We start from the raw sequence: 14592 nt of genomic DNA, 5'->3' as shown, positions 1-14592 counted from the left end.
GTAAATAGTTGCCAGAGTATGAATGAAAAGCAGTCCTGAACCAGATCAGCTCAGTATTTGAATCCACATAGGATTCACAGAGACACCATGTCAGAAAATCACATGGGTGCACTGACTTTCTTAAACACTGAGTTTTTTTTCAACTGAAACAATTGATTTGTTTGGCATGTAAGGTTACCAAGAATGTGAATGGATAGAAAGTTCTGGAGAACAATCCCCACATGGCTGATGTCCAGGCAGCTCAGTACCTTGGAAGGGCGAGGGGGAGGACTGGGCCATCTGGATGTGCTCCTCGGTGATCAGGTAGATGGGCTGGTGCTGCGCGATCTCCACGCTCGTGCACACGTTGCTCTCCCCGTGCAGGAAGAACGTGAAGGCACACGACAAGTGCTCGCTGAAGGAGAGAGGAGACAAAAGAAAACATTTAATGCTGTTTAATGGGCTCCAGGAGGGAAATTCAGAGCCTTGGAGGCCAGGCACACACCCTCCTGTCCTGTTCTGAGGCTCACTGCCTGCTGATAATCACATGACAGAGGAATCTATCATCAGACAAATAATCAACAGTGTTGGCAGCTGTCTCATCAATGTGTTTTCCTACTTGTTTGATTACAAATAAATGCAATTTTAACCAGAATCCAAGCAGTAAAATGATGGGTCTTTAGAAATTCTTTGAAGGTCACCCCACAATGAGGTCCAGCTTAAAAGGAATAACAAAGGAATAGGAAAGACGTTTGCCTAACACCTCATGAGAATCTTGATTAAAAAATATAAAAGCACATGAACATAACAAAGTTGTCAACAACCTAAGGTGAACCATGGATTTGCCATTGCTGACCAAATTTAACTTGAAATAAATGGCACTGAAAATGTTTTCACTCCATTCTACCCACAGAGTGGCTTCCACCATAGCAAACTAGTTGCTTAAATATTCCTTGCTACAAAACCAGAAGAAAAAGCACATTTCATGTTTTTAATAATCATTTTAATAAACTAAAAAATGTACAGAGCTGCAGTAAGTGTGAGAGATTTTTCTGTCCAATTCAAGAGCTGCACACAGTTTTATGGGTGTTGGCTTTGGCACAGGGCCAGCCCTAAACTGTGTTTTACACTCAGCTCTCACTACCTGCACCAAGAAGAAAAACCAGAGGCAACTATAACCATTTCATTTTAGTGTTTCAAGTCAGCTAACTGCTCTGCTATTGCTGCCAGTTGTTTCTAAATAATGACACTGATGGTCTAGAATTGGGAGCTGCTCTAACCTCACTAAATCTCTGAGTCCACACATTGGGCAGAGTAACCTGTCATCCTGTAGCTCAAGTTCCTCTTCTGTAAGCCTCAAATCCTACCACAAAAGAGACCAGAAAAAAATGTTCAGCTGAGAAAAATCTGGAGAGAAAAGGTTACTGAAATAAGAGGTAACAGCTACACTTCCCTAGTGCTGCCATCCGTGATTCTGAAGTACTTTGCAACAATAATTCCTCTAAATAAAAGGTTTCGTTATATTTCAATTTTCACAAAGGAAAGCAATTTCACTATCCTCGGTGATGAAGTGATAAATTGAGCATTAAGTTACATGAGGGGGAAGGGAGGGAACAGGACATGGGACAAAATGGGTCGGACTACAGGTATTTCTATCCTGCCCCAAGAGGAGAAGCAAATAAATTCATGTAATAAAACCTCCTGAACAATTTTTGCACATATAAGGAATACAAAATTACAGCAAAGTCCAATTATTTCATCAAAACCCATTTGTTTCCTTACACAGGGTGAATGCCTTTAATATAAAGGTTTTAATGAATAAAACCCTCATGAGAGATCTGGTGTAAGATCAAGTGGGGATAATGTCTGCAGAGGGTTCATGCGCAGCAGGTCAGCACTTCCAAAGCAGAGAGCAAAGCTGTTATTTTCAGCTCCTGCCTTTAGGATATACACAGAAACACTTTGGATTCTGCAAGCTTCCCGCAGGATTTAACTGTGGGTCTTGTGTGTGGCTGCTATTGAACTGAAGGGAAAAAACTGGGACCAGCAAGGGACCCTCTCAAGTGTCTTGCAAAGTGCTCTGGCATGAACAAATCATGTGGAATCTTCTGCAACACTCACAGCTACCCACAAACACTGTGAGGATAAGGAATACACCAAATCAGAGCTTGAAAGACAAAAGATTTGTTTCGTTTTGGTGGGAAGGCAATGCATGCCACTAACTTTCAACTGAGAATCAACAAACACCAGAATTAGCAACTGAGATCACAGAATTAGATACCTTCAGACAGAGTACAGACAATTAATTATGGGGGAAAGAGGTGTACAAATACAGTATCAGCCCATCTCCCTTCCCTGAATGCCAGATTAAGGAATAACAGTAATGAATGTTACTGCTCGCACCCAGCAATAAGGACTTCATCAGTGAAAGATGGATCATTTCTAGCACTGGATCCAAATTAAACCATGCCCAGCTCTAGGAAGAGAGCAATAAAGCTTGCCCAGTCCAGCAGTGCTTTCCCTCAGACCAGACTTGGTGGAGCTATTGGCACAAGCCCCTTTGCCCAGCAGGTCCAACTCCAGGACCCCGTGCCCTGCCCTGCTTCCCTCCCTGACTCCCCATCCACTCTGCCAGGGGAGAGGCACTGACACACAAGTGAAGCTCCCTCTGGTGCCAGTCACCACCAGAAGCTCAGCTTTCAAGACCAGAAATAATAAAGATCAAGGCCTGGGGACTTCCTGCAGTCCCCATGACCCTGAGTGAAAGTTTCCTTTAGTAACAAATAAGAATTTGAGCACACACTGCTGGGCTGTGTCCCGCTCTGGCAAGTGCTCCCAGCCTCCTGACATTCCTGCATGCAGTACAGCTCACACCATTCCTGAAATACCAGCCCAAAGAAATCACTCTGACTACAAATGTGAGCCAGATCTTGGAATAAAATCCAAGTGGAGAAACCTCACACAGCCCCAGCACCAGGCTTCACCTGATCCACCACTGAGCTCCACTGTACATTCAACCTATTCACATCACATAAAGTTCCAAAACACACAAATTGTTCAGGTCCTCACTAGAGTCCACCAACAATACCAATATCCAGTTTTTCTACCAGATCCACTTCTCTTTGCACCAACAAAAAACTGAACACAAAATGCAGATCAGCCCAGGGTTCCTAAAAACATTCAACACCATGTTCAGACTGAGTTTTTATTTTATTTACATTTATTTCAACCCAGTTCAAAAACTGAAGCTGACAGGCTTTTGAGAAGCCACTCCACTATCTCTGTGGGTTTTTAATCACCCTCCTTTCTCTACTCTTTTCTGATCAGATGATAAAACCATCAGAAACCACCAGAAAGGCACATGAAATGGCTTCCAAATGATCTCCCTACTCCCCAAAGTCTGTTGGAATACCTCGAGCTGCCAGCTCAGGACAAGCACAATAATACAAATGTTGCTAATTTTGCACAGCTGTACTATACATTCACTTTGCACACACTAACACAGGAACAGAGGGCAAAAAGTCAGAGGCACAATTTTACTCCTCCTCTGACTGCTAATGAATTTACTTTATAATTTTAAATTTGAGCCTGTTTCACCCTTAAAGTGTTTTCTCCCAGTCCTTATCTCAACTCACGAGCCTGTTGGGTTTTTTTTTCCTTCCTCTTCCCATTTGTAGCAGAGGAGAGTGAGCAGTTTTTATGGGTACCTGACATTTCAACCAGCATGAAACCACAACAGAGAGCAAAACTGTGACAGCACTCTGGTCACACTACACAGGAATTCTTTTTTACAGGTACTTTTTCAGAAACCTTTCTTTCCTTTCCCAGTGCCTGACAGCTGCCGTGGTTAGGATGTGATCTCCCCCAGTGGAATGTATAGAACATATACAGAATATATGTTATTTCCAACTCTGGCTGCACTAAGGCTGAGGTGGGAAAAACGTTGAGCACTGGTCTGCAGCCAGCAGAACACTTTGGCACACACCTTCAACAATATTTCCACTACATTCACTGAGACTTGTGTGCTAAAATTAAAATAGCTACTTAAATAAAAGGCATCTATTAACAGAAATACAAAGAAATAGTGATGTCAAATAACCTTTTGTAACAAAAGATCTGTGTCCTCTTAAGTATTGCAGGTACTTTTTCTCCATAACACAGAAAAATCAAGCCTTCACTTTGGTACCTAATCACCTGCAGCTGGCATTATCTGTCTTTCAGTGTTTCCTCTGGGACCTTAATTACCTCAAATAACTTTTGAGATGCCTAAAAATGTAGCTGAATGCCTTGGCAATGTAATATTTAGGACTTCCCATAAACTTTATGAATGCCAATTCCTCAGTTACTATAAATGACTTAAAGAAAATAACATTACATTTACTTACATATAAAAATCAGATGAGGATTATGAAAACCTGACTACATTTAAACTCCACAACATTGGCAGAGAAAGGAAAACAACTGATGGATTCAGGTGTTGTTTCCATTTTTTTGGGAGGTTTGGATAAATACTGACTGGAACCCTGTCTGTTCTGCATTCAAACTGTACAGGAAAAAAATGCCAAGATACTACAATTCCTAACCAAGTTTGGAATGTATATACTAATGTAAATCTTGTATAAAGTCAAAACTGCCCCCTACAGATTCCAAAATACACCACAAACGTGGAAGTCAAACTACCAGTAACAATTACTGAGGGATTTGGGGAAGAAGATGCTACAAAAAAACTAATTGAACACAACCAATTTTTTTCCTTATTCGAGGAATATTAAAACAATAGTTTCATGGTATCAATTTTATCATCATTATTTTAAGGACTTGAAACCATTCCCTGAAAACCCCTTGCTGCCATGCAGTGCACAGTGTCTAAGCTTGCTTCGTCCCAAACACTGCAACCTCCTGACACACCTGGAAAGGGCAGTTGGGAACCTCATGCTAGGACTGACACTAAAGGTTCCTTAGAAAAACACACTGAAAATTTAAGAATCCTGTATTTGTACATATCCAGCCTATTTTTAGAACAATTTCAGGGCTGAGCATTTTTTAAATACTTATTTCTCCACAGAGCAGTTTGAGCTCCCATGACTCGCCCTCCAGGCTGCAGGCAACCTCTTGCTTCTCCTTTATTTTATCAGCAATTGTCTACAAAGCCACTGACTGTGTATGATTAATTGTATTTAATTAATACAATTTCTTGCTTGGACCAAGAAATTGTACGGCTGCTTTAATTCTCCTCAAAGTTAAGACTGGGATCTGAAAGCCCTCAAGTCACTGTTACCCCAAAACAGATTCATCATGTCTGATGTCAGAAAAGAGGCAGCAGCAAGGCACAGGCATTAGGAAAAGAGCCAAATCATTTGTTTAATGTGGACTACAAAAAAGAGGGCATCGAAAGACAAATCTGAAACAGAAAAGTAAGTGAGAGCAAAATAAAATAATTTACTTTAAAGCTGCTAAAGCAACAGGACAAGAGCAGGTCACAGCAGGGTCTGGGCAGGAGATGGCAGCACCTGGACACCCCTACAGTCAGTAACACTCCAACACCACAGAAATTAACAGTCCAGTATGTAAATCAGCTCTTCTTCAATATTCTGGAAATAAATATCCCCAGGGAATCCTGAACTTGAGCAAACTCCCACTAAAGGAAGGGAGGAAAGGCTGCCTGCATTGATTTTAGAGAAGACAGAGCCTCAGTTTCAGTGCAGAGTGGCCTTAAATGTGCCAGTGCCCAGCTGAGGGGAGGGATGCACTCCCAGAGTGCCCAGATCCCCCAGGACACACCATGGTCCAGGCAGGAGCCCCAGGGCTCTGCCAGGCCACTGTGCTAGCAGAGAAAGCTTCCTCACATACACCAAGAGAGCAGAGGAGCACCTAGAGCAGCAAACAAAAAAGGCCAGGCCATTTTCTGGCACTTAAGGGCAACTGCAAGTTCAAAACCACAATTAAAGCTAAAAGGAAAGTATTTCCAGGCATGAGGCAATTTCAGAGTTTTCTGGACACCACAGCCTCCCAACAACACCCAGCCCCCTTTTCTGCACCAGACATGGGACCCCCACAGCCAGGTCCTCTACACTGTGGCCCCAGACACAGGTCCACACTGAAATATGGAAACACCAACCTGGAACCTGCTTGGGACTCTGTCACTCCACACACCAGCCCCTGGGAAGTGAGGACTCCCTACCCAACTGGATCCAGCATTCTCTGGGGGCTGACACTTCCCAGCAGCTGGAGCTTGTCCCAAGGCTAATGAACACCCAGCTGAAACCAGGTGGAGCAATTATTTCACTGTATCACAGCACCTGAAACACCTTTTCTTCAGGTGAACACACTGCTGCCTCATGAACAATGGAAACTGATGTCTGGTTATACAACTCTGCTCAGTCACTAGTTTTTGTATGGCACAGAATAAGAATACAGGAGGCCAAGCTGCAGATTAAATCATATTGCTTTTGCAAAGACTCCTTGCCTCTTGATCTTGTTATCTCTTTCTCTTCCCCAACTCAAAGAAATAAAAAGCAGGGAACAGAACATCAGTTCCCAGAACTATCAGATCTTTAATAATGGTATCAGTAAGTCCATTTGTTGTCTCACATATTCTGTTGGATTTTTTAAAAATGTATGAGATGCACAGACAGAAACTTTGTATATGAATGAATTGCCTTTAATTAATTTGTACACATATTAATTGCCTTTTGCCAGTAGTGAAGTAAAAGCACTAAGATAACAGTTTCACAATGCAGCAAGCATTTAGATAACATTATCTAAACACTTGCTGTGTTACAGACTTATTATCTCAACACTGCCTCGGTTGTCACCAGCAAAGCCCTTGCCAAGGCCAACACACACCTCCCTAACGGGATTCCCTCCCTGATCCCATCTCCAGCATCCTCCCACCCTCCCCTGAGTATAAACATACACACAGGCTGAGCTGCCAGCCTGGGGGACACGGGGGGGTATTCTTCCAATGGATCCATCAATCTGCAGTGGGACAGGGTAAGAACAGCAGCACCTGCACGAGTCCAGGGGAAATGCTGCACATCCCATCAGCCTGTTCTGAGCAGTAATTCAATTGTAGGACCACTTGGAACAAGACCCACATCAAGACTGTACTGGAGACAAGGTCATGTCCTTTGATGGAAAAATGGGAGAAACTGCTCCCATTTCCTCCATTGTTTATCCCAATGTCTGAAGGCTGGGAGAGCTCCAGGTTTGGGTTTTTTGGAGATGGACTGGACTGCTTACAGAACAGAGAATAGGCTTGGCTGTGAGTAAGTAACAGGGACAGTGCTCCTGCTGTGAGGAGCAGGTTCTGCAGCAACAGCCATCCATGCTTGCCTGGGAAACTACACATAGAAATAAGCATATTTTTACACTGTATTGAAGCAGTGTTCAATATTTGGTTCCATTTTTATTAATGAATAATTTAAATGTATAAGAAGCTCCTCCAGTGTGCTGGCATTGAGAGATTCCCTTCCATGTACAACGGGAGTAGCTTTATTCCTGTGATCCTCAGCGAAGTATTACAGTATAATAGGTGAAAATGTCCCATAAATATGCACTATAGACCCTTATTTTTCTGTATCAAGTAAGTTTTGTGTGTTGAACATCAAGGTTTATTGATTTATTATTAGCTTTATTTATTTATTACCTGCACATGTGCATAAAATGTGATTTGTCAAAATATGGTGGTCTAAAATTGTTTCCCACAATTTTTAAGACGATGAACTGAATTCATTCTCAGACCACTGATGATTACTGAAGAAATAATCCAAAATAATACCCTGAATAACTAAATCAGGCAGCAGGGCTGCCACAACCACTGCAATGTATTTCTTTTCTTTACTTTCATACATACATACATACAAACCCTGCTCTTGATATCAGTTAATACCAAAGGCAACCTGGAGCAAAAAGGAAGGAAGTCCCTGGATCAAGGACAGCATTTATCTTTATCCCATATATTCAGAAATGTGGGACAATGACAGATGGCACAAAAGGTTGGTCGATACATTTGCCAGTATGAAAATAAACACATTAAAGTCAGAGCACAGCTATGCAGGATTTTAGTTTTCATGCTGAAAGCTTGACCAGCTCGAAAGAACAGCAGAGGATTCCTGCTCTGGAAATGGGCTGGGATCCATCTCCAGTAGGATTGTAACCAGCAGATCAAAGCACAGCAATCCAACAGTGCTGCTCAACAGGTGAGGAGCTTGTGCATCCTCCCACCAATGCTCCAAAATCAGGAGTATTGAAGGCATGTCAGGTTAGAAAAATCCTACCTGCAGTAGACAAGCAGAGGTTGTAGGGTAGAGACACAGAACAGATCAACATAAGCAGTTTTCCCTGTATCAGAAATTCAGATCTCTAAAAATTTTATGTGCTAAATTATAATTTTTTAATACAATCTGATTTTTACTAAATGTAATCAATACCAGATAAAGCTGGCCAAACCCAAAGGACCTCCTGGATCTCTGAAATAAAATTCCTGCAGTGAAATCCCAGTGAACATTGCTCCCTTGGCAGAGGGATGATGAGTGATGCAGTCAGGACTGTACCACACCATGTAGCTCGAGGCACTGAGGATTATCGAGTCTATTATTTGTTACATTTGTGCCACACTTCAGAGCAGTGCTGATTTAGAACTACAACTCTTCTGAATTATTTAAGATGCCAGTACCAAAAAGTGATTCTGCAAGTTTATTATATTCATTTTGAATTAAAATTCATCGTGATGAGACACTGGATCCTGCCCTATTTAGAAAACACAGAAGTTGCTGTGACCATATTTCTACTGTACTACAGGATATAGACTTTAAAGTACTATATAAATGCATACCAAAAAAGAAGCATGGAGGTTATTAAAGTTATTTTCAGGTTAATGCCAAAACAAACATGTATTTTTCACTGGAAATTCTGAGCTTTTTAATTTATGTCCTTAGGAATCAGGAACTTGCTTATATCTGTACTAGCATCACCAGGTATTTAAAAACAATAGTACCAGTGAAAACTATGAAATGGATTATAATTAACTAGAAGATTTTCAGAATGGATACAGTATTTGTTGCTTTAGCATACTCAAAATACCATCACATCAGAAAAAACTGCATATAAATCTCCTAAAATCCCTGCTCTTATCACCCTCCTGCCATGTCTCCCTGTCTGAAGCACTGTTTCCACACAGGGTCTGAAATGGGTCCTTAGGAAGATTCATTTACAAGAAAGATCTGATACCCTTTCAAACAAGAATGCAGGCAGATAAGCTCATATATTCAATGTGCCCCATAAGTTATTCATGACACATGAATAAGTTACATGTTAGTTACATGTGGAATCTTCCAAAAAGCCCTCTTTTTGTGCTGTTAGTCTCAGCATTTCTTAAATACCATCCAGGCCTCAGAACTGTCATGAGCAGTTGTGCTCTGGAGATCAGGACTGGAAAAATTCTTTTGAATATTAATAACCCCAAACTCCAGCACAAGCCTGACGAGCGCTGATGGAGGTTCGCCAACCAGCTATTGCCATTTTTTTTTTCAGCCTAAGGCATAAACTGACCTTTCCTTAACAGCTCGGCCCTGCAAAGTTTAAATGCTGGGTTCCCTTAAATTGAAGCTTTCTGTGGCAGTTTTATCACAGATAACACAGCTATCAGTTACTCTGGCTCACTGCTCCAGCTGGATGGTTGACTGGCACAGTCAAAATGATTTGTCTGTGGTCACGGATCCAAACAGAGCTGAAGCTTCGGAAAAAGGCTTCCCTCTACCCCTGATAAAGGGGTAAAAATATTATCCTTTCTATTAAGATTTGTGTTACACACTGGCCATTGGTGGGCAGTTAACTTTATCCAAATGAAGTCAGGCTAGTTTTCAGTCTCACACCTGAATTGCAGGAGTTGTGTGTGAAGTCAGTGATGAAATCACGTTCAGCAGAGAAACAAAATTAGTATTTAACACTCGGGTATGGGGGAGTATCAAACCACATTTATATTGGGAGCTTCATTTTCATAAATTAATGCTGCTCTAGGAGTAAAGTCACAAGTCATCAGTGAACCCTTAGTAATTGCTTTAGACAATTCCTTACTTGACTATGTCCTTGTAGCACAGATTCACTCAAAGCTACAGCTGAGCTTGTCACCAATATTTGCTCTGTGCTCTGCTGGATTCAAAACTGCACATTTAAGAAGAGCATCAACATGGGATACCACAGAAATTGATTTGTAACAAATTAACTAAAAATACCTAATTCTGTATTAATTTATATCACAATTAAATCTGAAATATAGAAATTTAAGGCATCTGATAGCCTCTTTTGGCTTGAAATGGCTTTGATCTCAACAGCCATTAGTTAGAAATGACTACTCTAAAACCCCTGTAACCTGAATGAACACTGTGACGTGGATAAGCATTGCTGTGTGTTTTATAGGGCTACTCTGTTATTATGGAGGCAGAGTCTGAAAGGTCACATTATTTGTTTATGTAACACACGTGGTGTTCTTACAAATAACAGCCCTGAGTTCTGCAGTAACCAGACATTCCCTCACCTGGGAGCACCAAGCTGGAACAACCACCCAGTGCTGTGCAGATCCAGATAGAGAGACCTAAAAAAATTAAAAATATGGGAACAAAACCAGCTGTCAATGAACCTGACTAGCTGACAAGAACCCTGACTAGCAGGTATAAGGTACAAGGGGAAATAATACGTGAATATCACATCATTTTCAGACTGCTCGTAGCATGGGGAAGAAAGCGAAGCAGCCGCTGCCACTTACTCCTGCTTGCACCACATGTTTAAATTAGGGAGGGGTTGTGTGAAGCTTTAAAATTATTATATCCAAATTCTTTCAAGATAATCAGATAGTTAAACAAATCCTAAACATGAAGCTCAAAAATAATGAAAACTAAAATCCCATAAAAGAAAAGACACGTGTTTCTTACAATCAAATACCTAATTTTCTCACAAGCAGCCAGGCGTCTCTCCCTGCTTTGTAAGTTAAGCAGCACTGGCATGGTAACACAGGGCCCAGTAATTCACAAGTTAACAGACACAACAATTCATCTGCTCTCTCCCAATTTAAATTCCTGCAGTCTCAGTCACAGGGATGCTCCCCAGACATGCACACAGGCTCTGTCACCACAGCCAGCAGCCAGAGCACAACCAGGGTGGGTCTTTTCCATGTCTGAGCTATAAAAATAAAGCCCAGCTCGTCAGAGGCTCCTCCTCTGCCTGCAAGACCGGCACTGCCTTGTTTTTCCTGCCTGCTAATGTAGGTTAATGCACCCTTCTCCCCTTCACCCCATGGAGGCTGAGCAATTATCCAAAGTAGCATTATATTAGATTAAGGCCATTCTGAAAAGAGATTCCTGGGAAAAAAACCCAGCAAAGCAAAGGGGAAGAAGGGCCACACGTCCATTTCTTGTTGTCATTAAGTTCACTCCACTTAAAATTAAATTTATCAGTTTCATTCAAAAAGCAAGTACATCAACAGGGGGAATTGTGGTTACCCAGGTTGTTCAACACAGAAATAATAAGAATATTGTTCTCAAAATCTCAAAACTATTAATGCGGTTTTGATTAGTGCTGCTTACTGTGGGCTCCCCAAGAGAAAAGGAGAAGTAAAGCATTATATTGTGAGTTGTATGTCACAGATTCACACAATCTTAAAAAGAAATTCAGATTCTACAGGCATTAAATCCCAGTACCCACTCTCCAGAGTGAGGAAAGTTGTTTTTCTGGCAGGTGAGCACCAGCACTGGGAGCTCTCCAGTGAGGAAGCAGCCCTGCTCTCAGAACGTGGGAGCTGGGGACCTTCTGACCATCTCACATCCGTTTAGAAGTGGCAACTGGAAACAAAATTTGTAAGGGCTGCAAGACTTGATCCCCCTCTAAATTAATTTCTTCCCCACAAACCAAATCTTCTGATATCTTTACATGATTATAAATCTATAATAGTAACTCAGTATTTTCAATTACAGAACACGAAGAGAGATGAATCCTGATGGAAAGCTTTAATATTCCCAGGACTCACAGCTGAACTCTTAAATGTGACAGCACAACAGCACTACTGAATGGAAAGGAAAATGGAAGGAAATAACACTCAACCATACCTTGGTAAAATGAAACAAAAAACCAAATCCCCGCCCCCCAAATGACAAAGCAAAACCAAGTGCCTGAATCTCTCCCCATTTTCTTGCACAGCACACCTTGCTCAAGCACCAAGCACTAAGGACATAAAATGCCCTTCACACTCCTACTGAAGAGCACAAGGTTTAATGAGCTACACAGGACAGAGAGAAAGTTTTAAGAGATCTGAACCTCATTTTACAGCATGGTCTCAGAGAAAATTTGTTCTCCTTTGCTGTATGGTGTGTAAAAAAGCCTGCAAGGCTGCAAACACCTCCTAATACACACTGAAATTTGAGCTGTAAGCCTGCTGCCAGCTGTCCTTTAGGAGGATGGCTGCACAAAATTATTTCACATGCGTCCATTATGCAGCATGATCACAATTAATGAAATAAATTTTATGATTCAAAACAAATTAAGCAACATGTAGAAAATTCTAAAACCATGAAAAATGCATTAATTTATTCATTGCCATGCATTTGTGATCTTTCCACTTTCGGAGTACGGTTTAATTGACTAGTTTAGAGACCAATTAATCCCTTTACATTTAAGTCAATCACTGAATCCTCTCCAAATAATTTAGCTCCTACATGCTGCCTCCCATTTGATGTCCCTGGAGAGTGACTGCAGTTGAAACAGGTAGCACACAAATCACATTTAGGAATGGAGAAAGAACTGCACTAGCAGGGATACAAAGCATTAAAGATGCACAATTCAGCCAACCATGTTCACTCCCTGATCTTCACTAGTCCAGCTCCCAATCATGACCTGAATGTTTGGTGGGGTTTAAATAACAATTGCAGGTCACAGATAATTATTTTAAATTTTGTTGCTTTCTTGTCCTCACCTACCTACTGTTCCTCTCTTCGTTTTTTTACAAGGCACATGGAAGTAACTCAGTGCCAAAGATAGGGAGAGGTGGATTTGTCACCAAGGAAATTATTCCTCAGGTGGGGAACAGAGGTATTGGACACTAAACCAGTAACCTCCAGCATCACAATCCTAAGAGAAGGGAAAAATCCCAATATATTGAGGGTTTTGCCTATTAAAACCACTTGCAATTTCAAGGGTATTGGAATGGGACAGGACATTTTATTTTCCCACAAAATAACACCTTAAAAGGTATCAGAATGAAGGTAGAATTTCTCTAGTTAAACAATAAAGTAAATCTAAAAATGAGCCAAGGACTTCACCCCTTCTATAAGGTGCTCAACCAAGAAAAGAAAAATTATTTCAAATAAGCTAAAAACAGCTGAAACCACATGAGGCTTAAGTAGAAATGAAAGTAGTATTTTTGCACATCAGTCCAAGGCTTGTTGCATTTTAAAAATTTACACAGACACATGATAAACAAATGAACTGAAATCTAGAGAAAGTATGCTCCAAGAAAAAAATTTAAGAACGAATAATAAGAATAAGAAGGAAAAATAATTATTCTCATATCAAATGCAAGATTTAGTGTTTTCAGTTCCACCAAGTAATTTTATAATATAAATTCTTTTCTCCCTCATTTTCCTCTTGAATTAAGAACAAGTTTCTGTCAGAAAATGAAAAGAAAAAACCCCAACCCCACCACTGCAGAAAAACATTTCTGCAGTGAGAAGTATTTTATAGAAATGCCTGAAATACCAATTCTGTGTCTTGGCAGGACTGAAACTCCACCCAAATGAGTGAAGCAGACAGAGCTCTGGTGACCAGCACCCACCCACCGTGGGACACTGACACAGAGTGACCCCCAGAGAAAGGGAAACCAGGATCTTCATCCACCCTCCACCTCCAGCAGCTCCCGATTTCTCCATCCTGAGACCTGTGGGAGCTTTGTGCCGCCCTCAGTGGGCTCAGCCCCTGCCAGCCCAGTGCCTGTGCCCTGGCCTGTGCTGCCAGCTGCTGACTCAGGATCTCTGCCAGGCCAAACAATTCCTGAGGCAGGAATGTGCTGCAGCCGTCGCTTTGTGCTGAATTCTCACCCACGGACAGAAACAAAATGCTTCTAAACTTTCAGGCTTGTTCTGTGCTGCTGCCTGTGGTGGTGGCACAGCTTTGTTTGCTGTTCAGAACGACTTCAACCCAAACATGGAAATAAAATGAAAGAAATTGCTCTAAAAGCTGGATTAGCCCATTAATTACCAGGCAGAAATGATTCTGTCATGTGTACACAGCTCTCCACATGTGTAATGCTGAGTGTCAGTGCACAGTGCAAAGCCACATACAGACAGCATGCAGGGAAAAAAAGATGCAGCTTGCCCTGAGCTTCCAACCGGACCTCTTCTCAGCAGACCCAGCACTGGAAGGGAATGTACCCACAAGGGAAAGCCACTGAGCTCCATGAACTCAGCTGTTAAAAGGTAAAGCAGCCATGCTTACATGGACTCCACAGTGTTCAAACCGTACAAGTTCGCAAAACTTCCCTGACAACCCCTACAACATCATTATTTCTAACAGGTCACCAAGATGTGGCAGGATTTTCCTCAAGGTCAGAAATATTCTCTTCAGGCT

At 41.5% G+C, this 14592-nt stretch overlaps 1 protein-coding gene across 1 annotated transcript in view; it reads right to left on the bottom strand.

The window, feature by feature from the left end:
• MED13L (mediator complex subunit 13L) overlaps positions 1-14592 on the bottom strand; it is a 167448-nt gene that overhangs the window by 45702 nt on the left and 107154 nt on the right. Inside the window, exon 5 of the mRNA XM_015644004.3 lies at positions 249-394. Within this exon, the coding sequence (XP_015499490.1) occupies positions 249-394 (146 nt within the window). The remainder of the gene's footprint in view (positions 1-248; positions 395-14592) is intronic.

This window comes from Parus major, chromosome 15, assembly GCF_001522545.3.
Source record: "Parus major isolate Abel chromosome 15, Parus_major1.1, whole genome shotgun sequence".
Classification (NCBI taxonomy): domain Eukaryota; kingdom Metazoa; phylum Chordata; class Aves; order Passeriformes; family Paridae; genus Parus; species Parus major.
The sequence above is the reverse complement of the archived record's forward strand: the minus strand, read 5'-3'. Positions and strand labels throughout refer to the sequence as shown.